General features: G+C 48.3%; 1 protein-coding gene across 5 annotated transcripts in view; it reads right to left on the bottom strand.

Annotated features, from left to right (window-relative positions):
• FAM131A (family with sequence similarity 131 member A) overlaps positions 1 to 22607 on the bottom strand; it is a 58043-nt gene that overhangs the window by 5534 nt on the left and 29902 nt on the right. For all 5 annotated transcript variants that reach the window (XM_083612945.1, XM_083612946.1, XM_083612949.1 and 2 more), the window contains 3 exons: positions 17466 to 17559; positions 10032 to 10214; positions 836 to 964 (listed from right to left, as the gene is read on the bottom strand). In XM_083612945.1, coding sequence (XP_083469071.1) covers positions 836 to 964; positions 10032 to 10214; positions 17466 to 17559 — 406 coding nt within the window. The remainder of the gene's footprint in view (positions 1 to 835; positions 965 to 10031; positions 10215 to 17465; positions 17560 to 22607) is intronic.

The following is a 22607-nucleotide window of genomic DNA, read 5'->3' as shown; positions in this document are numbered from 1 at the left end:
CCAGCCAGGCAGCATCCACCACATTGGCGGTGTCTTCTGTGGGTGGCGGCTCCCGGGGCTACGAGGTGGTCCGTGAGTTGGGCCCCGAGTTCTAAATTCTGGGAAAGGGAGGGGTGCCAGAGGGAACTTTGCACCATGGCGCTGGATATGCTGAAGACAGCCCTGCCTCCCCCTCATTCTCAGGGTTGCCCTTGTACAACTCAGCAGGCGGGAGGAGAATGAAGAAATGGTTGGCTCCACCATCATCAGTTTGGGCTCCGCCGACAGCTGGGCTCCCTGCCTTCTGCCCTACCAGCTCCCATGGGCAACAACCACCCCCGATGCAAGGGACTGAGATCCAGAAGTTGTTGGACTCCCATCAGCCACAGCCAGCATGGCCAGCAGTCAGGAATGATGGGAGCTGAAGTCTGGCAGTATCTGGAGGGCCATAGGTTTCATGCTGCACATCCCTGATGACATGTTATGGTGAAAAATCGGGATGCTATCTTCTGGGGCGAGCCGTGTGACCCACATGAGATCATGACCCCAAAAGAGGTGTTTTTTTTTCTGGGGCCACCACCTAAAAATGAACATTTTGGGTCTCTGAAAAAAACATGGATTTTTTTGGTGCAAGGCCATATGAGAGCACGGTGCCCAAAATGGCTGCCATGCTCTCACACGAAGAAACAGGACATCTCGGTTTTATCAGGACAGTTGAGGGGGATGTGATGTACGCTTCTCCCTCCTCACCTTGAAATATGTGGGGCTTTTTGGAGCGTCCGTAAGGGATTCTGCCACGTGGACTTCACACCCTGCTGGGTGCAACTGGCTATGACACCCACCCACCCCCACTCACCAGCTGGTTGTGTTGTGTCGGTGGAAGTGGCAAAATCTTCATCGTAGGACTCGTCATTGGAATCATCGCCATCCACCGAAGACCAGGCCCTCAGCTTGGCTTCGGCAATGGCAAATTGTTCGGCCACACCTAGGAAGGAGGGTGAGATGTCAGTCAGGGGAAGAGAGACAGAACCTGAGGGTAACAGCGTATCCCACAAAACATCCTTGGCAAGAGATACTGCTGTGCATGACAGGTAGAAATTTGAGGTTCTCCCAGTCATAGGGATACAGTGATGAGTGGGATAAAATGCCCCTGTTGAATTAGCTGTGATTTATTCTATGATTCAATATTTGCAGAACACGAGAGATATGTTGCTGTCCCGGCAACATACCTCCATTTCCTCGTATCCAGAAATACAAGAAGGGCCTTTACTCTTGCCAGAAGTTCGGCTCTGCCCTCGCCAGTTCTGGAAGGATCTTTTGGAAAAGTCCCGTACGCTCAGAGACTTTGCGCCTGCCCATTAGGGGAAATAGGAAGCCCTGAACACTTGTTTTTTAGATGTCCTTTTTATGATGAGGCATGTAGAGATACCATCGACCCCCATCTGGTGAGGCTTATTTTCTCCTCTTAGGCAAAAATCACAAGATGATCCGGATGGTCGCTAGATTCTGCGCGCAGATTTGTAGGTGTAGAACACCCCCTGGAATAAATAGATCGCTGCCGTAGCCAGCCTCCTGGGCGTCCCAGGGGCAATTTGCCTGTTAGTTTAACCTTAGGTCATTTCGCGTTCATGCAACTATTTTAATTTTACTCTATAAGCTGTTATTGTATCTTGTTTTAAATTTCTATTTCATTCTTGTGGAAGCAGTCTCAGTTGTGCTTCTCGAACTGGTCTCTGACCGTAATAATAAATTATTACTATTACTACTAGGATTCAATGAATCTTAGGCTACCAAACAGCTGTCAAAAGGCTCAATGACACTAGGAATATGTTCCACAACCAAACCCACTATGTTCCAGCCACTGCTGCCAACTTCTTTCTTGAGGGAGGTGCCCTTAAGCATTGCTGCTTTCTAATCTCACAGAACTGCAAATATAGAGCAAGCACCTGTTGGTTCTTTCCCTTTTGTGCAGCTCTTAAAGGCATGGGAGCCTTTGGCAAAAAAGAAAGATTTGGTAGCTTCATGGCAGAGTGAGGATTTGAACTCTGGTCTCTCCTGGGCCCTAGTCAGACACTCAGACCACTGCACCACACTACCTCTCTTAATCCCTGGTGTACTGGGCCCCTCTGGAAAACCTACTAAGCTGAGAAATCAGGCCTTAAGTTTCCTACCTGGAATTTATCCAGAAGCATTGCTCCAGCTGAATATTTATTTATTTTTTAACTTCTGGGTACATGAGGAAGAGGTATTTTAGGGCAGTTTATTCTCAGATTCACACCTCTTATAATCACACCTTTCTGGACCCTGAGAGCCAGGAAAGGCAGTTTTTGCAGCCTTTGGGTGGCCTTCGAGTAATTTTTTCCCCTTAGAGCAGATCTTGTGAAATGAATGGACCATACTTAGTCATGCTCATTAATTTCAATGGGTCTACTTTGAATAAAATTTAGTGGAATGCCACTTAATTTTTAAGCACCACTTGAGATTCTTTGCAATTCTTTTCACCTTAGCAATGAGGAATCTTTCGGATCCCCAAGAAGCCACATTCCTCTGCACAAGAATTCTTCTATCGACCCCCCCCCCACACACTTTTCTCGCGGCTCATCCACACTTTTGCTTGACCCATAATTTGATCATATAGTGCACCAATTAATTCCCTGGGTCCAAAAGCTTTTGTCGTTGTTTCATGTCTGTGCCTTGAGAAAATCCAATCTGAGCTACTGAATTGGACCTGATCAGATGTGTAGAAAATCTGAGCGGAGATTTTTGCTTAAGGAAGCCTCAGTTTAGCAGGTAAGATCAGAATAAAAATTATATATTTTTTTAAAAAGTATATGTCAAGCGAAAGTGTGGATGAGCCCCAATCTTCCCTTCCCTGTCACATTCTGTTGTTGAAGAACTGCCCTCCTCAAAATGAGGACAGGCACTAACTCCCTCTGCCCCTTCCTCTCTGAAAAGTCCATCAGCTGGTCAAACTCTCCCTTCCTCCACTTCTCCCATCTTCTGCTTTCAAGCCCAATCAGTCGCCTCTTTCTTGGGATGACCTTCTCTCTCTTCCCTTCATTGTGCTTTCCTCTTCTTTCTCAGCTGTTTTGTCCAAAAATTCCACTTTCTTTGCTCCCAAGCCTATTCTCTTCTAGTTGCTTTCTTTCCGATTCTTGCCTTAAAACGTTTGCCAGGACCTCAGAAAACCACCCATCCAACTTCCTTCCTTCTGCTTTCTTTTTCTAAAGCAAGCAGCATTCATTTCCACCTTCACCCGTTGAGCCAAACCTCATTCTTCTAGTTTCAATCAGCATCCTTCTTCCACACCCCTTACCTCTTTTCACTGACCAATTTGACTGCATCCTAATTTTTTTCTGCTGTTTTCAGGCATGCTTTTAGAACTGACAGCTTGTATGATTAGCTGCAACTCGTTAGCCTATTGTTAAGAGTGCTGTTTTAGGAAGGGCTTGTGTCAATTAACATCTGCTCCGTGTATTCCTTAATAAGTATGCTAATTCCCCTTTGATACAATAACATTTACTTTTGATTTATCTTTTTTATTGTCCTTTGGAGTGCCAAATTCTGGAGAGCATCCATGACTCTGTGTGAAAGAGAAGGCCCTAAAAAGGGGTGGTGGTATCAAAGAATCATAGAACTGTAGAGTTGGAAGGGAACATGGTAAAAAAGGTGAAGGTAAAGGACCCCTGGACGGTTAAGTCCAGTCAAAGGTGACTATGGGGTTGCGGCGCTCATCTCGCTTTCAGGCCAAGGGAGCCAGCGTTTGTCTACAGACAGCCTTCTGGGTCATATGGCCAGCATGATTAAACCACTTCTGGCACAACAGAACGTGATGGTAACCAGAGCGCACGGAAACACCGTTTACCTTTCTTGCCACAGTGTACCTATACAGTGATACTTGCACTGGCATGCTTTTGAATTGCTAGGATGGCAGGAGCTGGGACAGAGCAATGGGAGCTCACCTCGTCACATGAATTTGAACCACCGACCTTCTGATCAGCAATCCCAAGAGACTCAGTGGTTTAGACCACAGAGCCACCCATGTCCCTGAGGAACAGGAACACTGGCCACCTTGGCTCTCTGGTAGTATTAATTAGATCAGGATTTCCAAAATATGGATCGCCAGCTGTTTTTGGACTACAGCTCCCACCATCTCTGACCACTGGTCCTGCTAGCTGGGGATGATGGGAGTTGTAGTTCAATAGCAGCTGGAGACTCAAGTTTGGGAATCCCTGAACTAGATGCATGTGGTAAAAGATGTCTATCAGTAGCCACTAGTCACAACACCACCAGGATCTGAGGCACATGACTCTGAACACCAGGGTGGTGGAGAGCGCTATCGTCTTCATCTCTTGCTGGGACAGAGCAAAGGGAGCTCACCCCGTCGTGGGGATTTGAGGCTCAGTAGTTTAGACCACAGCGCCACCCACGTTGGAAGAGAACATGAGGGTCATCAAATCCAACCCCCTGCAGTGCAGGAACCACGGCACATGGAAACTGTACACTTCCTAACATTTATGACAAGCTGACACCTCTCACATTCATTGTTCCCTGTTTGTAAAAGTGGGGAAGAATCACTACCTAAGGGCTGACATGTGGGAGATGGAGCAAGCTTGTTTTCTGCTGCTCCAGAGGGTAGGACCCAATCCAAGGACTCAAATTCAAGGAAGGAGATTCCGATGAAACATTAGGAAGAGCATTCTAACGGTAAGAGTGGTTTGACAGTGAAACGGACTCCCTCGGGAGGTGGTGGACTCTCCTTCCTTGGAGAGGCTGGATGACAATCTCATAATTTAGCTGTAATTCCTGCACTGCAAGGGGTGGGGCTAGATTGGCTTTGGCGTACCTCCCAACTCTGCAATTCTATGATTCTAGGAACATGAATTCATTACAAATGCAAGATTCCAGAGCACATTTCCACTCCGTATGGTGTGGCAGCAGAAACCAAAAGGCTTACACCTCCTCCATCCGCCCATTCAACTTGCCAGGTGGCAGGCAGATCACATGCAAATACCTTTACATTCTGTGGTGCAAAGAGGGAAGAAGGCAGCTTGCAGCTTCCTATACCTGCTCCCTCCTTGGGCCTCTCACCTGGCCTTCCTCGTCCATCTATGCTTTAATAAGCAAGACTCGTGTTCTCCAGGCAGCTGGTGGAGGGAGGGAGGGCTGGAACAGGTCCAGGGAGGGAAGGTATGCAAGGAGCTGCCTTTGTATCCTCTTGCACATTTGAATATTTAAGGAAGTAGATAGGATCTCCAAGTTGCCATCTGCTAACCCTATTCCCAAGAAAATTCCCAGAAGGGAGATTATTATCCTAAGGTTAATTTAGACAAGTTGTCAACAGTCTCAGAGGAAACCCTCCCTGTTCACCTTGCCAAGCGATTTTCACATATTCATCGCCTTCAAATATGTTCGCGTTTTAGATTACACATGGCCCAAGGCGCAGCTGAAAAAAGCCCCAATCTCGGCTGGGTAAATTGTGCAAATCAGGAAAGTTAGCATGGCGCTGCCTAATTTACATGTCTTATTGCAAATAAAAGATTTGTTTATTTATTAGATTAGGGTCTCACTCTTGGTGGGGAGGAGAGGGGGCAGCAACTGAGTCTGATATTTCCTGCCAATAAATAGATTTTGAGGGGCAGAGACTGATGTGTCCAGAGGAGACAGAGGGTGCAAGTGAGTTGCCTCTGATCCTGGAGTTAGTATGTAGCTATAAATACTAGCAGCCATTGATCCCTCAGCCAAGCCCCACCCTCTCCCCACCAGCTCGGAACATGTGCAGACTGCCCATTGGAGTCAGCTCACACAACCCGGGCACATCTCTTTTTGCAAACATGAGTCATTTGCAGGACCCTCAAGAGTCTGGAGCACACAAATGGACTGAGCTGGATATCTGTTAATTTTACTTGTCAGAAAGCAGCCATGCTTGTTGTTAAATGGGGGCCTGGGGGTGGCTAATTTGGGGCTGCAGCTGCCTGTGTGCGTCACCTCCTGGGGGGAAAAGGAGAAGGAGTGGGGGTAGGCAGACACTCCCAGCTTCAGGCTCCAACCATTACAATTAGCTCAGAGTCGCCTGTGAAGCTCAGATTGAATCAGAACCCAAGCTGTGGCTGAAGGACACACAGCAATTCACCACTGATGGAGGCAGATGTAGGTGACCAGCAGATGCAGAGGAGAAGGCTGCTCTGCATTTAATTCTTGCAGGATTCTAAGCAGGTGCAGCTTGTGGCAAAACTAAGGGAGAAGAACATCTAACTATTACAAGTGAGAAATAGAGTAAGGTAAAGGTAAAGGACCCCTGGACGGTTGAGTCCAGGCAAAGGTGTCTATGGCGTGCGGCGCTCATCTCGCTTCAGGCTGAGGGAGCCGGCTTTGGCCACAGACAGCTTTCCAGGTCATGTGGCCAGCAGGACTAAACTGCTTCTGGCACAACGGAACACCGTGATGGAAGCCAGAGTGCATGGAAACACTGTTTACCTTCCTGCCACAGCAGTACCTATTTAATCTACTTGCACTGGTATGCTTTTGAACTGCTAGGTTGGCAGGAGCTGGGACAGAGCAATGGGAGCTCACCCCATCACACAGATTTCAACCGCCGACCTTCTGATCAGTAAGGCCAAGAGGCTCAGTGGTTTAGACCACAGAGCCACCCATATCCCTGAGGAACAGGAACACTGGCCACCTTGGCTCTCTGGTAGTATTAATTAGATCAGGATTTCCAAAACATGGATCTCCAGCTGTTTTTGGACTACAACTCCCATCCCCTCCAACCACTGGTTCTGTTAGCTGGGGATGATGGGAGTTGTAGTCCAATAGTAGCTGGAGACCCAAGTTCGGGAATCCCTGAACTAGATGCATATGGTAGAAGATGTCTATCAGTAGCCACTAGTCACAACACCACCAGGATCAGAGGCACATGACTCTGAACACCAGGGTGGTGGAGAGCGCTATTGTCTTCATCTCTTGCTTGTGGTCTTTTCAGGAGGCATTTGGATGGCCACAGTAGGAAACTGAATAATGGACAAGATGAGCTTTGGGTCTCATCCAGCAGGGCTCTTCTGCTGTCAATGACAAAGGCACAGCACAAGACCAGATAGCATGAGTACCAAGGAAGGAGACAGGATAGCTATCTTCAAATATCTCAAGGGCTGTAGCATGGAAGATGGAGCAAGCTTGTGTTCTCCTGCTCTGGAGGGTAGGACCAGAACCAATGGCTTCAAGTTACAAGGAAGGAGATTCCGACTCAACATCAGGAAGAACTTTCTGGCAGTAAGGGCTGTTTGACAGTGGTGGTGGGCTCTCCTTCCTTGGAGATTTTAAAGCAGAGGTTGGGTGGCCATCTGTCATGGATGCTTTAGTAGAGATTCCTGCATTGCAGGGAGCTGGACTACATGACCCTTGGGGTCCCTTCTGTGATTCTAAGAATAAATCACAGCAAAGCCCAGGGTCTAACTAACTTTGAGCACCCCAGTTCGTTTCACCATGCCGCTCTGTAAGCTGGCCAGCTCAAATCCAATTGAAGTGATATGGGTCTGAGTTGCCACCACTGCTCATAGGCCCATTGGCATACCAACATGACCTGGGCCTGACATGCTTGACCTTGGCTTGATGCAACCCAGGAAAAGTGGTACATTAGCGAAAATCTTCTCTGCGAGCTATTCCTGACCTGTGGCTTTTTACTGGAGATTGCAAGGACCGTTTCACCTTAGAAGATGCTTCCTTGACTCGTCAGCGGCCTTGATTCTTCCTCCATCACTATCCTGCAACCCCTCCTTGGTTCCAGGGTGCATTGGAGTTCGCCGGATGACACCGAGGTTCGTGACATGGCTGTTTCTTTCATCTTCAGAGGGAGATATTGCCCTTATGGCAAAGGGGTAATTATGCCCATGCTGGCGGCCTCCCAGAAGGACGAGAAAATTCAGGGAGAAGAGCTTCCCCAGGGGTGGTTCTGTGGTCAACCCTCCTCTAGAAAACACGAGCTCTTTCAAAGGCAGGACAGTGGAGCTGAGTTGCTCTGGCAGCAATCTTATCTGTCACTGTTTATCCTACCCCACGCCTGTCTCTCCCTGGCTGTCAGAAAGTGAACAGCTCAGCCCCCAAGGCAGGCCAGGCGCTTGGGTGACAGTCATGTCATGTGACAGTCCTTTTGTTCCCAAAGTCGGGACTTTGCGGGCAGGAAGACGACCGCTCTGTTGTTTGGGATGATTACTCTGCTTTGCCAGGCCCTCGAAGGGCAGAGCTCTCAGGGTGAATGGACAGGGGCAGCGGGTGAGAGGGAGCTAATCGTTCCCTCTCGCCAGCTCATTCCCCCTGGTTTCCGGATCCCTTGGGTGACTCAGCTCCTGGCCTTGCATTCGGCTGAGCTCCTACAAGGACACAGCCGGCCTCCGCTGCTGGCACAGGAGGTGGCATCAAGGGGGCAGCTGGGATGGCACAGCAGCTGTTGCACCTAGGGCCAGCACAGCTTGTCGAACGCTGGCCCCGAGGCACCCCTCCCTGTAGCGCCACCAACCCACTTTTAAAACCTTTGCTCCCTGAGAGAGGCTAGCAGAAATGTCCCTACGCATGCATGGAGAAATTGCTTTGAAAATGATCTGGAAAACAGAGGAGTGAATTGAGGGTTCTGAGCGGACGGAGGCGGGGTTTTGGTGCACAGTCAGCAGCTTTGCCTGGTGCCAAAATGTGGCGTTATGTATTTCTCTCCAAAGCAGACAGACATTTTGATTGTGCTGTGTCCATGGCTCCTGGGGTTTGGCCAACAGAGAAGCAGGAAAATCTCCCATCCGCAGTGTACAAATTGGCATTTAGGTCGGGCGGAGAAGGACTTGCACAAGCAAGTTTACACTGGCCTTTCTCCACTCTCACTCTCACCCCCTACCCCCTTGTGACTACCTGCTCATCATAATCCTATGTACCGGGGGTGGGGACTGGATTCAGCCATTGGGCAAGATCCTGCCCTTCCCCCAGCAAAGCCATTTTGACCTGAGGTCACTATGGCTTCAGGGGACTCATTTTTTCTTTGGTGATCAGCAAGCTGGGCCACAAAGGAAGAGCCAAGTCCAGTCAAGCTGGGCTTGGAGTTAGTGTTGACCAGCTGACAGATGCCAAGTTCAAGCTCTGCTTTCTGCTGGGATTGGCTGGCTACGGAGTACAGTCATACCTCGGGTTACAGACGCTTCAGGTTGTGTTTTTTCGGGTTACGGACTGCCGAAACCCGGAAGTACTGGAATGGGTTACTTCCGGGTTTCGGCGGTCGTGCATGCGCAGAAGTGCTAAATTGCGCTTTCTGCATGCCCAGAAGCACTGAATCGCAACCCGCACGTGTGCAGACGCGCCGCTGCAGGTTGGGAATGCTGCAGGTTGCGAACGTGCATCCCGCACAGATCACATTCGCAATCCAAGCATCCACTGTACTCCAACTCAGCCCATCCCAGTGGGCTGAAGTGAGTGCCAATCAACTGACAGTTGATGATGGCAGGCCTCCCTTGCAAGGCATAATCAGGAGTGCACTTTAAGGCTGCAGATTGTGCATTGGAAGTCATATCTCTGCCTGGCCTCCCCCTGACGTCACATGTAGTACCACAGAATTGTTTAATTGGAAGGGACCCTGAGGGTCACCTTCTGCAGCAGGAGAAAACAATCTTGCTCCATCCTCCATGCAACAGCCCTTGAGATATTTGAAGGTGGCTATCCTGTCTCCTCTCACTCTTGTCTTTTCCAGGCTAAACATACCCAGCTCCCTCAACCATTCCTCATCAGGCTTGGTTTCCAGACCCTTGATTGTCTTGGTCACCCTCCTCTGCACAGTACAGGATAGGTTGCAAGTCCTACTTGCAATTCCCATGGGCCTCTGGTTGACCACTGTCAGAACAAGATGCTGCACAAGGCGGGCCATTGGCCTGATCCGGCAGGCTCTCTTTATGAGTGTTCCCTGCCCTGCAGCCTCAGGGTAGAAAGGGACATCATTTCTGTGTCCGTACAGCAGATAAATCCCCAATCTGACACCACACCCCTCGCCACCTACTTTCCCCTCTCTCGCAGACGGTTCCTACCTGCAGCAAACCTGGCCTCCTGCTCTCCTTCGCTGAGGTCCGAATAGGAGTTGAACGTGCTTTCCAGAGCCACCGGCGAGTCCATGGGCTTGCACCAGCCCTTCCACTCGATGAGGTGGGCCACCCTGCCTTGAGCCATGGCTGTGGGCTTGGTCACATGATCCTTCACCACCTGTGAAATACCTGCAATGGAGCAAGCAGGGTTAGAGGGGATGCCCCGGAGCTGCTGAGATGATCTGTGGTCCCACTTTGCGGTGAAACTCTCCATTCTGCAAATGGAGATGCCGGCACACACCGTGACACGCACTCCTTGGGCGGAAGCCAGACCCCGTGACTGAAGAGGCACCTGATAAGGAACGGCTGAAAGGGCATCCTTATAAAAAGAGCCAACTAGATGTCATGCTCCGTCACATGTTATATCATCCCGACTATCCCCTACTGCCCAAAACATGCAGCGATGGCCTTCAGCAGGAAACCCACATTGGGGTGGGTGGGTGTGAGAGAGAGGGACTTTCTGCTGTCCATCAGGCAATGGCTTTTTCCACTTGCCTTGCCCCACCCTCCAGCCCTAAGAGCCTTTCCCAAACCATGACTTTAGGAACAGCAGAAGCAGCTGCGAAGAGTTCAGGGATTGTTGTTATTTCTAAATACAGCGGTACCTCTGGTTGCAAACGGGATCTGTTCCAGAGGCCCGTTTGCAACCTGAAAAGAATGCAACCCACGCCTGTGCGCATGCAGGTCGTGATTAGCTGCTTCTGCGCATGCACATGATGTCATTTTGCGCATCTGTGCATGCGCAAGTTGCGAAACCCGGAAGTAACCCTTTCCGGTACTTCCAGGTCGCCGCGGGACGCAACCTGAAAACGTGCAACCTGAAGCAAACGTAACATGAGGTATGACTGTAATTTTATGTTGTGTGTCTTTGCTTTTCAATATAATGGAACTTTTTTAAAAAATGCAGTCATCCACATCAGCCTTCACCAGTCTGGTGCTCTGCAGATGATAGAATCACGGATTGTAGAGTCGAAAGGGACCCCAAGGTTCATCTGCTCTGACCCCCGCAATGCAGGAAAACAAAGCTGTCCCGTACCAGGATCAAACTGCAACCTTGGTGTTATCAACACCACAGCTGAGCTATCCACCTGGATAAAATTAAGAAGGCACCAACTCCCAGCAGTGTGCTGGCTGGGCTTGATGGGAGTTGTGCATAAGAACTTGCGGAGAGCAGGGGCCCATGTAGTCCAGCATCCTGTTCTAACAGTGGCCAAGGAGATCCCTCTGGGAATCCTTCATGAAGCACAAGAGCCTCCTGCAGTTTCTAGCTGCTGGTATTCAGAGGCATGCTGCCTCTGACTGCGGACTATTTTGTAGACCCAAACACCTGGAGGGCAAAAGCTGGTCCAGGCCATGCAGTCTGAAGGGGAACAGCTTAGCCTCCTCCCTGATCACTTCATTCTGCTGCGCATGTATCCCAAGCCTCTCTCAGAGCTGCACAATTCAGCCTGAGAAGGATTACAGCCCCCTTGCTTGGCAAATCCAAGCCATGAAAATCTGACTTTGAGCTACGCTTTGGAATTTATAGCCTATGCGCATCCCTTCTGAAAGTGTTTGCCACTTGGGATATCACACATTCAGTTCCAGTGACAGCTATCATGTAATAGGTGACAGACGAGCTACAGTTGGCGTATCACCTCCCTGGCTTGCCTTCTCCGTTGCCGGATAATTATCTTGGGCGTATTTAAGAGGCAGTGATCTGCAATAACTGATTATAGCAGCTTCACACATCCATTGAGACGTAATGATCGGCGGGATAATGTAACATGAGAACTCCGCTCATTGACAATTCACCGGCTCTTTGTCACGCAACTTGCCCTTGGTTGATTGATGTAAAAAACAGAGAAATTAAGCTATGCAGAGCTGAAACTCTCAGCCACATTTGTAAGGGGTCCCATAACGTTCAGAACTAACTTGGGTGCCCTTATTTGACTGGGAATTGGCCTGTCCTTTTCAGTTCTGAGAGTGGTACAGCCAGCGTGGTATAATGGTTATAGTGCCAGACTAGGACTCTGGGAGAACAGGGTTCAAATCCACACTTAGCCAAGGAGGCCAGTCACCACCTCTCAGCCTAACCAACCTTACAGGGGTGTTGTGAGAATAAAACAAGCAGTGATCAATAGTGGTTCCAACAGTCATGAACAGCGCAGTCGTTAGCATATGCGCCACAGGGGTGCAAAGTTCCATACAGTGCCCCCAAATTTAGTTTAGCCCCCAAATTAACTTTTATTATGATGTAAGAGTTAATTTTGCATGCACAGCACCGCTGAGAATGACAAGTGTCATCATTGAGTCAAGCACAGCTGGTGCAGCGCGTCTTTGGCAAATGAGTGCACAAAGTCGAAAGCCCTTTAGTGAAACAGTAGGTATACATTTCGGTAGTACCTAGGTACATATGTATTTTGTTTTTCTAGCTTGATCAGAATTATTTAGTATTTCATAACAGGTAGATAGTTAAGAGCTTAGGCGGCTTCAGCGGCAGGCACCTGGGGCCCCCCAGAATTCGGCGCCCGGGTGCCCCGCACCCCTTGCACCCCCAGGTAAAGACAGCTATGGTCAAGAAGGCAGTTTCTGTACATGCTGTAGAGGGAAGTGAGGGGCAGGTGGGGCTTGTCAATCTGGGAAGGTAGCCCATCTAGGAGAAGGAAAACTCTGACCCTAAGCATCCACTGCCTTGTGGGATATCTTCGGGAGAAGTAAATTTGAATCACACAAATTTGAAGTGGAGTCCCTAAGATGGTTGTGTGGCGTCTTGTATGCCTCCTTCCAGCAACTCCTGTAGCCAAGCTGGTGCCAAACATCTTGCTCTGCTTTCCTTTGGACCACATCAGTGAGGATGAGAGGGGAGTCTTGTCATCTAGGCAGCCCAGGACCTCCATACACACTGGTCAGGCTTGTGGCCTGGGGGGGTCACTTCACTGCTGCTAAAGCAGTGGCTTGACTTCACTTTAGGAGGCGCACTCCATTGTCTCTTGAGACACACAGTTGCGAACATCAATGCCACCTTGAGCTCCTTGGATGGAAGTTGGGTTGTAAATTCAGAGGTTCTCAAACTGATCCACAGACCACTGGTGGTCCTCAGGTGTTTCAAGGGCATAGCTGTCAACTTTCAGATTTGAAAATAAGGGATCACCAGCCTCACCTGTCCCAGGGACAGCCTATGGGATATCTAACAATCCGGGATAGCAGTGGAAAGCAGCGGGAATAATGGAATTTCCCGCAAAAAAAGGAAGGTTGACAGCTATGTTCAAGGGGTCTGCAGAACACCTGATAAGATTGATAAATGGCCCTGGATTTGGGTTTTTTTCTTCTCTGACAATGAAGATTATGACTATTTTGCCCAAATACACCACTAAGATCCTGGGCATAGGGCCAGTGATATTCATAATAGGATACTTGTGGAGTGTACTAATTTTTCCATAATCTCTACTAGTTAGAGGCCTATCTCCGAAACTCAAGGCCCACAGTTTTCATAAAGCAGCCCTGGTTTTGAGGTTGCTGTCACCATTGAAGAGAAGATGTTTATTAAGTGGTCTGCACAGCCCCTAGGAAAGCGCTTTGAGAAATGCTGGCCTAATGTGTTTGGAATAATTTGATTTGGTGTTTTTCAAACTGTGTTCTATGAAATCCTAGATTTTCTCGGAAGCCTATCAAGAGCCCAGAAGCTCAGTAATGGTGGGCAAGATGCCCAAAAGGCCATTACAGATGTTCCACTGCAATGTTCGCCCATGAGAGAGTATGGGCACATTGTAGGAGGCCTCTCAAATGGGGGGGGGGCAAACAGGTAGGCCTAACACCTCTGTTTATCCTCCAGTATTAACTGAAATTAGACTATGTTCCAGAATGCTAAAAAGAAGAAGAAGAAGGTACAGGGACTCTGGAGTCTTGGCAGATGAATCCATCTGTGGCAAACCAATCTATGAGAAAGGGTTTCCTGGGGAGTCAGAAGATGGGTGGTACAATTTTAAGAAAATTTGCATTCTTAGTAAAAACAATGACAATATCATTAAAGTGCCAATGTGCCTCTGGGCTGTCTTCAAGGCAGGAAAATAACTGCCGGGGGAAATCACGCAGCCAAAAGCAGACTCCGGAAAAATGAAGGGCACTAGGAAGGCAACCATTTTGAATGTGTTGCTGCAAAAACAAGGAAAAATCTCGTGCGGCAACCTTAAGGGTAACAAATTGAGCGTGGCATAAGTGTTTGTGGCCTTGCTTGACATAGGACCATTGACAAGTAGGTTATTGCAAAACAAAAGCGGAAATGCATTACCAAATAAAATAGAATGCAGATTTGTATAGGTTCGTGACATTGATTCAAACAGAAATGCAATGCGTCTCACCATCGTGGGGATGAAGGTGACCATGTAAGCTGTTTGCATGCTCAGTAAGTCTCGCTCCTTAGCATTCTTTCTTTTTGCCCGTCAAATTGAGGACTGTACCAGGTAAGGTAAGATATACGTAAAAGGGTAAAGGGACCCCTGACCATGAGGTCCAGTCATGACCGACTCTGGGGTTGGGGCGCTCATCTCGCCTTATTGGCCGAGGGAGCCGGCATACAGCTTCTGGGTCATGTGCCCAGCATGACTAAGCTGCTTCTGGCGAACCAGAGCAGCGCACAGAAACGCCGTTTACCTTCCCACCAGAGTGGTACCTATTTATCTACTTGCACTCTGATGTGCTTTCAAATTGCTAGGTTGGCAGGAGCAGGGACCGAGCAACGGGAGCTCACCCCGTCATGGGGATTCGAACCGCCGACCTTGTCATCGGCAAGTCCTAGGCTCTGTGGTTTAACCCCCAGCGCCACCCGCGTCCCTACAAGGTAAGATATATGACCATCCAATAGACAAGGGAGACAAACAGAGAACTCCTCCTGCCTTGAGGAAGTACCTGCGATGAGAGCAGGGCGGGAGGAGTGGAAGAATCTCACTCCTTATCTCATGGGTCTCCTGGCGTGTGTCTGTCTGCAGAGGCCTTCCATGGCCCATCCCCCTGCTGAAACTTGGCTTGAAATAAACTTTCTTTAGCCCATAGAAGTCTCCTTTCAAGACAAATTGTGGCACAGAGTCATTTCAAGGAGGGGTGTACAACCAAAGAGTTGCAACTACAATGTACATTTCACCATGGAGGCCAGCAATTATATTGGCAACATTGCCCGCAATCCAGTACAGACTTAATTTTGGATCTAATCTGCATATTACTATGGTGAGATAAGGGAGCTTTTCATTCTAATGATTGAATAGGGCTTCTGCCCACGTTAACTTCTAAAATAACCCAAGGGAGCCATGCTGGAGGAGACCCCAGCTCATTCCTTCATGCCAATCCTCCTCTCATTTCAGCTTGGGCTGCTGTGGAGAGGCAGATCAAAAGCAGGCAATGTATTTTATTACAGTGGTACCTTGCTTCTCAAACCCCTTGGTTCCCAAATGCCGAAAACCCAGAAGTACCGTATTTTTCGCCCCATAGGACGCACTGCCCTATAGGACGCACCTAGGTTTTTTTTGGGGGGGGGGAGAATAAAGAAAAAAAATATATTTCCCCCCTAGGCACGGGGCTGGCGCGGGGGAAGCCCGAGCTTCCCCCGACCCCAGCCCCCAGAACAGCCTGCTATCCGCAAACCTAGGGAGCCGCGCCGGTCTCCCCAGGCTTGTGGAATGCAGGCAGCTCTGCGCGACCCTCTGGAGCCCGGTGCGGCTTGGCGCTGGGTTCCGGAGGGTCGCGCAGAGCTGTGCGGAGCCCGGGAGGGCAGGCAGCTCTACGCAACCCTCCGGAGGCCGGTGCGGCTTGGTGCCGGGCTCCGCAGTGTTGCGCAGAGCTGCGCGGACCCCGGGAGGGCAGGCAACTCTGCGCAACCCTCCGGAGGCCGGCGCGGCTCCGGAGGGTTGCGCAGAGCTTCCTGAAGCCTGGAGAGTGAGAGCCTCTCGCTCGCCAGGCTTCAGTGAAAGCCTGCATTTGCCCCATAGGACGCACACACATTTCCCCTTCATTTTTGGAGGGGAAAAAGTGTGTCCTATAGGGCAAAAAATACGGTAAGTGTTCTGGTTTTTGAACATTTTTCAGAAGCTGATCATCCGATATGGCTGTCGGCTATTGTTTCCGGGGTGCCTGCACCAATCAGAAGCTGTGCCTTGGTTTTCGAACATTTCGGAAGTCAAATGAACTTCCGGAATGGATTAAGTTTGACGCTTTATTTTTTGCTATTTATTTTGCATTTTTGTTTTCAAGGCTTTTTTAGTTAATTTGTTTTTGTGACTGTGTGGAACCCAGTTCAGCTAATGATTGATTGATCGTGTGACTGCGGAAGTAGATAAAAGCTCCCCATCCAAACAATGACCATCACCAGTGCAGGTAAGAAAAAAATTAATTTTAATTTTTATCATCTACAGTACTGTCTTATTTACTTTATAGTACAGTACATTGATTATTGCTTTCATTTTATGGATCAATGGTCTCGTTAGATAGTAAAATTCATGTTAAATTGCTGTTTTAGGGGTTGTTTTTAAAAGTCTGGAATGGATGAATCCATTTTGCATTACTTTCTATGGGAAAGCACGCCTTGGTTTTGGAACACTTTGGTTTTGGAACGGACCTCCGGAACAGATTAAGTTTGAGAACCAAGGTACCACTGTATCTGAAAGCCAAAGGGCTGGGACTTTCTTACTCACAAGCCAGAAGACAGTCTTAATTCAAGGTTGTACTGGTTGTCCAATTCTTGAAAGCGGTGAAGGGGAACAGAGGGCAGCAAATTCCCTCCAGCACCCCTAATGATTGCAACTGAGACTTTGGCAGTGTACACAACAAATATTTAAAGCACATCTCCACCCCACCCCAAGAACCCTGGGAACTCTAATCTGTTAAGGGTGCTGGGAACTGTACACTACAGTTTCCAGGATTCTCTGGGAATGAAATGTCCTTTTAAATGTATGGTGTGTATCCACAGTATGTCTCTGTTTTCAAGTAGGATTCAATCACATGCCATCAAATTCTGTTTTGCACAGCTATAGTGGATTGGGACATCTTGTGCTAAAAATCCACTCCCCCCCCCAAAAAAAATAGTCTTTTTGCAGTAAGGAAAGTGACAGGGAAATACTCTTTTAAAGCATAGGATTGTGCTTGCTTAGTCGTCTAATCTCCCTGTAAACAAATCAGGATGGGTGCTCAATAAACAAGACACCTGGAAGCAGCCCACCAAGTAGGAAAGTTGAGCCAGAAGTGATTCAATGAGTTTTACTCTTGCCTTCTTGTTGCTTGGATGCTGCTAGTTGCTTTGAGCTTCCACTGGGAAAGAAATACAGAGCGTACAGTGACTGAAATGAGGCCCAGTGTTGCTGTTTCCCCCAGAAATGGAGACACTCTCATCAAACTCCATTCCTAGCCGCTTACCGTGCAATGAGGACCGTGCGAGGGCCGCGATTTCTTGGATGGTGAGCGCTCGCCGGGACTTGGGTAACATTTCGACAGTGTCTTCAACATTTACCTTCAAGAGAAAAGGACGGTGAGGTGAGAGGTTGCCTCAAAGAGGGCTCAGACAGATGTCTAGTTGTAGGGTGTGTGTGTGTGTGTGTGTGGCCCTCCCTGTGCGTCTGTGTATAGCGTGGTTCGTTCTTCCATAGAGCTGAAGGAGGACATTCTACGGAATTCAAACTGTTATACAATAAAATGCAAAGTGTAAAAAAATAAAAGCAGCAATAAAAATACAGTTAAATATCATGCAGCATCTAGCTCGGTGCATTGCAATTTGCAGAAAAATCAATGGCAGGCAGAAAAACCATTAAGTGGCCTGGCCTGGCAAGACCACCAGGAATTTCAGACTGGTCTGCAGAGAGGGGTAGTTTGAGAACCACTGGACTAAGCCTCACCAACAACTCCGGAAATAAAAAATTCTGGTAGCTGGGTGGGCCTTGGGGGTGGAGCCAGAATACTCCGGGGGCGGGGTGGTTTTTTTTTAAAAAAGGTAAAGGATCCCTGGACGGTTAAGTTTAGTCAAAGGTGACTATGGGGTTGTGGTGCTCATCTTGCTTTCAGGCTGAAGGAGCTGGTGTTTGTCATGTGGCCAGCTTCTGGCACAACAGAACACCATGATGGAAGCCACAGCGCATGGAAACGCCATTTATCTTCCCGCCACAGTGGTACCTATTTATCTACTTGCACTGGGGTGCTTTTTGAATTACTAGGTTGGCAGAAGCTGGGACAGAGCAACAGGAGCTCATCCCGTCAGAGGGATTTGAACCGCCAAAACAAGAGGCTCAGTGGTTTAGAGCACAGCACCACACACATCCAGGGTACCAGGAAGTAGGGGTGCAGTCCAGTGCAAAAGTTTCCTATTTGCCTAAAGCGTACATCTTTGGATTTTTTTAAAAAAGAAGTGTTGGTTCAGAAACAGCCCCAAAGAAAAAGTCCCCAAATCAAAACTTGACCTGGTCCTGGTTTTGTTTATTTGGGTCAGCTGTTAATTGTATTTATGAGCCACATTCAATACCAAGTGGACCAACCAATTACAAAAGAAAGATGCTGATTAATCACTTTAGCTGATTGATCAACAGATTAAATTTAAGGACCAAAACCTCGCCCATACTTCCTACAGGGCCGCACCAGAATAGCACAAGGAGAAATAAATAAACATGTTGTGAACCCTTGGCCCCATTGATTAAAATTTGCCTTTGCTAAGCAAAGCAGGGCCTTGATTAATTCACCAATTGAAGCTTTAATTGATTAATCTATTAATTAAACTGCTTAAAGGTCGTAACCCTGTTTAAAATACATAAATCTGAATATATAGTTCTGCGTCCGCTTCACTTCCCTGAGACAATCCACAGTGGCAGGGTTAACAGGGTTTCGTTTCGTTTAGATCAGAAGAGCCCTGGAGAGACTTAAGCTGTTTTTGTAATATCAATATACAGATGTACAAGCACAGCTTGCTGGAAGCGAACGGGCTCCTACACTCAACAGATTTCCAGGGAACAGCTGTTGCAGCCCCTCCATAGGGCTGCCCACCCAGTTTCAGCTAACTCCAGCTTAGACCAAGGATAGCCTAAATTCTGCTCTCTGGATGTTCTGAACTACGGGACCGCCTCTCCTGGTATGCCCCACGGAGGGACTTAAGGTCCACAAATAACTCTTTGGAGGTCCCAAGTCACAAGGTGGTTAGATTGCTCTCAACTAGGGCCAGGGTCTTTTCAGTACTGGCCCCGACTTGGTGGAACACTCTGTCACAAGAGACTAGGGCACTGCAGGACTTGACATCTTTCCGCAGGGCCTGCAAGACAGAGCTGTTCCACCTGGCCTTTGGTTTGAACTCAGTCTGACCCTTATGTTTCCCTCCCCTTATGGTTTTGATTTATGGGATACTATTAAAATGAGGCTGCATTTTAAATTGTATTTTAACCCATATTTTAATAAAGTGGTTTTTGGGATTTTTTTGTTGGTTGGTTTGTTTGTCCCCCCCCCCTTATATTTTATTGTAATTTTATTGGTGTTAGCCACCCTGAGCCTGGCTCTGGCCAGGGAGGGCAGGGTATACCGTAAATTTAAAAAAAAATATTTATTTATTATTATTATCTCCCATCATCCCTGATCATTGGCCATACTGGCTGCGGCTGATGGAATTAGAATCCTAGAATTGGAAGGGGTCCCTGAGGATCATTTAGTCCAACTGAAACATCTGGAGGGCACTAAACTGCTCAGCCAGAAGTTAGGCACTCTGTACTCCCTCTCTCTGCCTCTCAAGCCCAGCCAAGAAGTTCTGAAGCAGTGATTCCCAATCTTTTTTAGCCACCACCCCCCCAACTCCATAAACTCATTCCCAGTGCCTCCTGCCCTCCATGACAAAGGGCATTATTCAGGATAGCTATTTGCACAGCCCACTAAGGAAGAGAACACAAAAAATGATTTCAAATTGGATGGGGGGACTGTGTGTTGAGATCCCTGCATTGCAGGGGGTTAGACTAGATGACCCACAGGGTTCCTCCCAATTCTGTGATTCTAAAACTCAAAATAATAGCAATCACAGAACCATAGAATTGTAGAGCGGGGGGACCCCAGGGTCATCTAGTCCAACCCCGCTGCAATGCAGGAATCTCAGCTAAAGCGTCCATGACCGATGGCCATCGAAACTCTGCTTAAAACCCCCAAGGAAATTAGAAATCACCCCAGAATTCGCCCTACTAAGCATCTTCCAAGACAACACACCACCACACCACAAAGAAGTCATAACCCACCTACTCTCAGCAGCCAGAAACATCATAACCAGACACTGGAGAGACCAAATAGTATGGGAAACAGCCTTACTAGAAAAATTAAACAATAAACTGAAACTGACATGGGGACAAATAGAAGACGATACCCTCACCCCGGTATGGCTCCCCTTTATCACATACACAGCCCAACAAGACAATGACAAAAATCCACCAACAGCATACAAATCAATATGGCTAACCTGATCCAAAACACCCACCCACCCCACTCACACACGAAAACAAAGACCACCACAGCCAACCACAAAGGAACAACCACACCCTAGGCCAACCCAGTGGCGTAGCGTGGGTTGTCAGCACCCGGGGCAAGGCAAGTAATTTGTGCCCCCTAACCCGTGGATTTGCGCCCCCTAACCCGTGGATTTGCGCCCCCTAACCCATGGATTTGCCCTAACCCCAGATGTTGCGCCCGGTGCGGCCGGCCCCCCCTGCACCCCCCACGCTACGCCACTGGGCCAACCCCAAGCTCTCTCACCACCAAAGGAACACAAGTGAACAGCAGAGAACCTGCACAAGCAACGCTGACACAAAACCCCACATATATATTAAGTAAAATAGAAACATCACCACTTGACCCCACCTCCACTCATCTTTCGCCCCCCTCAACCTCTTTCCCCCTATTCTTCCTAATGTCTCAACAAATGAAACCGATTTGTAAAAAAAAACAAAAAAACCCCACTTATATGGGGGGGGGGGATACGAGAGAGAGACATTGCACATACCTTTGACATTTAAAAAAAACAAAAACCTCCAAGGAAGGAGAGTCCACAACTTCCTCAGGGAGACCATTCTACTGTTAAAACAGCTCTTTACTGTTCTTACTCAATTGCACTGCTAACTACTTAGTTTAATAAGTTCAAGTAAACTGATGAACTTGATCCAAAGTTAGCAGCTTCTCAAATTTCAATAGTCATCCACGCCCTCATTGGCTCCCTGCTGCTCCCTTGCCTCTTAGCACCCTCTAGATAATCTCACCACCCACCAGGGGACAGTACCACCCACTCTGGAAGCCTCTGCTCCAAAGGGTGTCCCCTTGTGATGGGGACCAAGAAAAAGATTTCACTAGGGATTAAGGATCCTTGAGTTTCTTCTGTTAATTCCAGGGACACTCACTCAGAGTTTATCATGGATCAGTTTAACAAAAGCCAGTAAAATACATGTTATGGTTAGGTAAAGGTAAAGGTAACCTTCCTGCTACAGTGGTACCTATTTATCTACTTGCACTGGTATGCTTTTGAAATGCTAGGTTGGCAGAAGCTGGGATAGAGCAACGGGAGCTCACCCCATCACTGGGATTCAAACAGCCAACCTTCCAATCGGCAAGCCCAAGAGGCTTGGTGGTTTAGCTGAGTAGAAAAGGTAAATAGACACCAGCACACCTTCACATGCAAGAGGGGAGAATGGGCATGCGCTCAGAGCATGGCCAGGAGACTTAACCCACTGCCCATTTAATCCATGGACAAGTGACCCCAGAAAGCAATGTGCACAAATGGAGAGTCTCATTTTGGCTGTGTGCAGATTGGCCAGTCCCTGTGCATATTCTCTGCTTGAGGGCAATGCATATTGCCTGGGCAATGTTCAAAACATCTTTCATCTCATGCGTCAACTTCCCATTAATGATTATCCACCTACTGATCATATATTTCACTGCAGTGTGCAAAATCCCTCATTGACACTGTTGGTTTATGCAACCGAGTTAGAGAAGCCTGGATCTACCCAGGGTTTGGCTCCCTGATCACTACGAGACCCTTTGCACCTTCTTGATGTCGAAGAGGCTGACATAAGGATCCATTTTCATGAACGATTTGCAATAGCGGGTAAAGAATTCATGAGTTGCAGCAGCAGGCTGCAAATGACCCTTGCACACAAGCAGGCCTAGTGGTCACAGCAGCTCCTCCCAGTTGGTCTGGCCCCAATGAAGCCGTTAATAGGACTGAAGGTCCCTGACTTCCCAGTGCTCCCTAAGTCTCTTCCCTCTGTTCCTTCCCCAGCAGCCTAAGGCTCTGTCATCTTGTCTCTCCTTGCTATGCCCTCTTCATTTCTCTGTGTGTTCTGGGAGACCAGGGGAGAGGGGAGCTGGTCACAGCAGGAGAGGGGGATCCCCTGGATTCTTCAGCAGCCTGTCTCATCTGTGTCCACTGGCCCCTTTCCTCTTCTGCCTCTGAGTCTGGACTGCCCTCTGCCAAAGAAATTACTCCAGGGACCGATGCAAGAACTGTCCGTAACAATCGGTGGCAAAATCCAAGATTTTCATGTAGATGGGAATCAGCGC

Source organism: Podarcis filfolensis (assembly GCF_964270895.1).
Source record: "Podarcis filfolensis genome assembly, chromosome: 5".
Lineage (NCBI taxonomy): Eukaryota > Metazoa > Chordata > Lepidosauria > Squamata > Lacertidae > Podarcis > Podarcis filfolensis.
The sequence above is the reverse complement of the archived record's forward strand: the minus strand, read 5'-3'. Positions and strand labels throughout refer to the sequence as shown.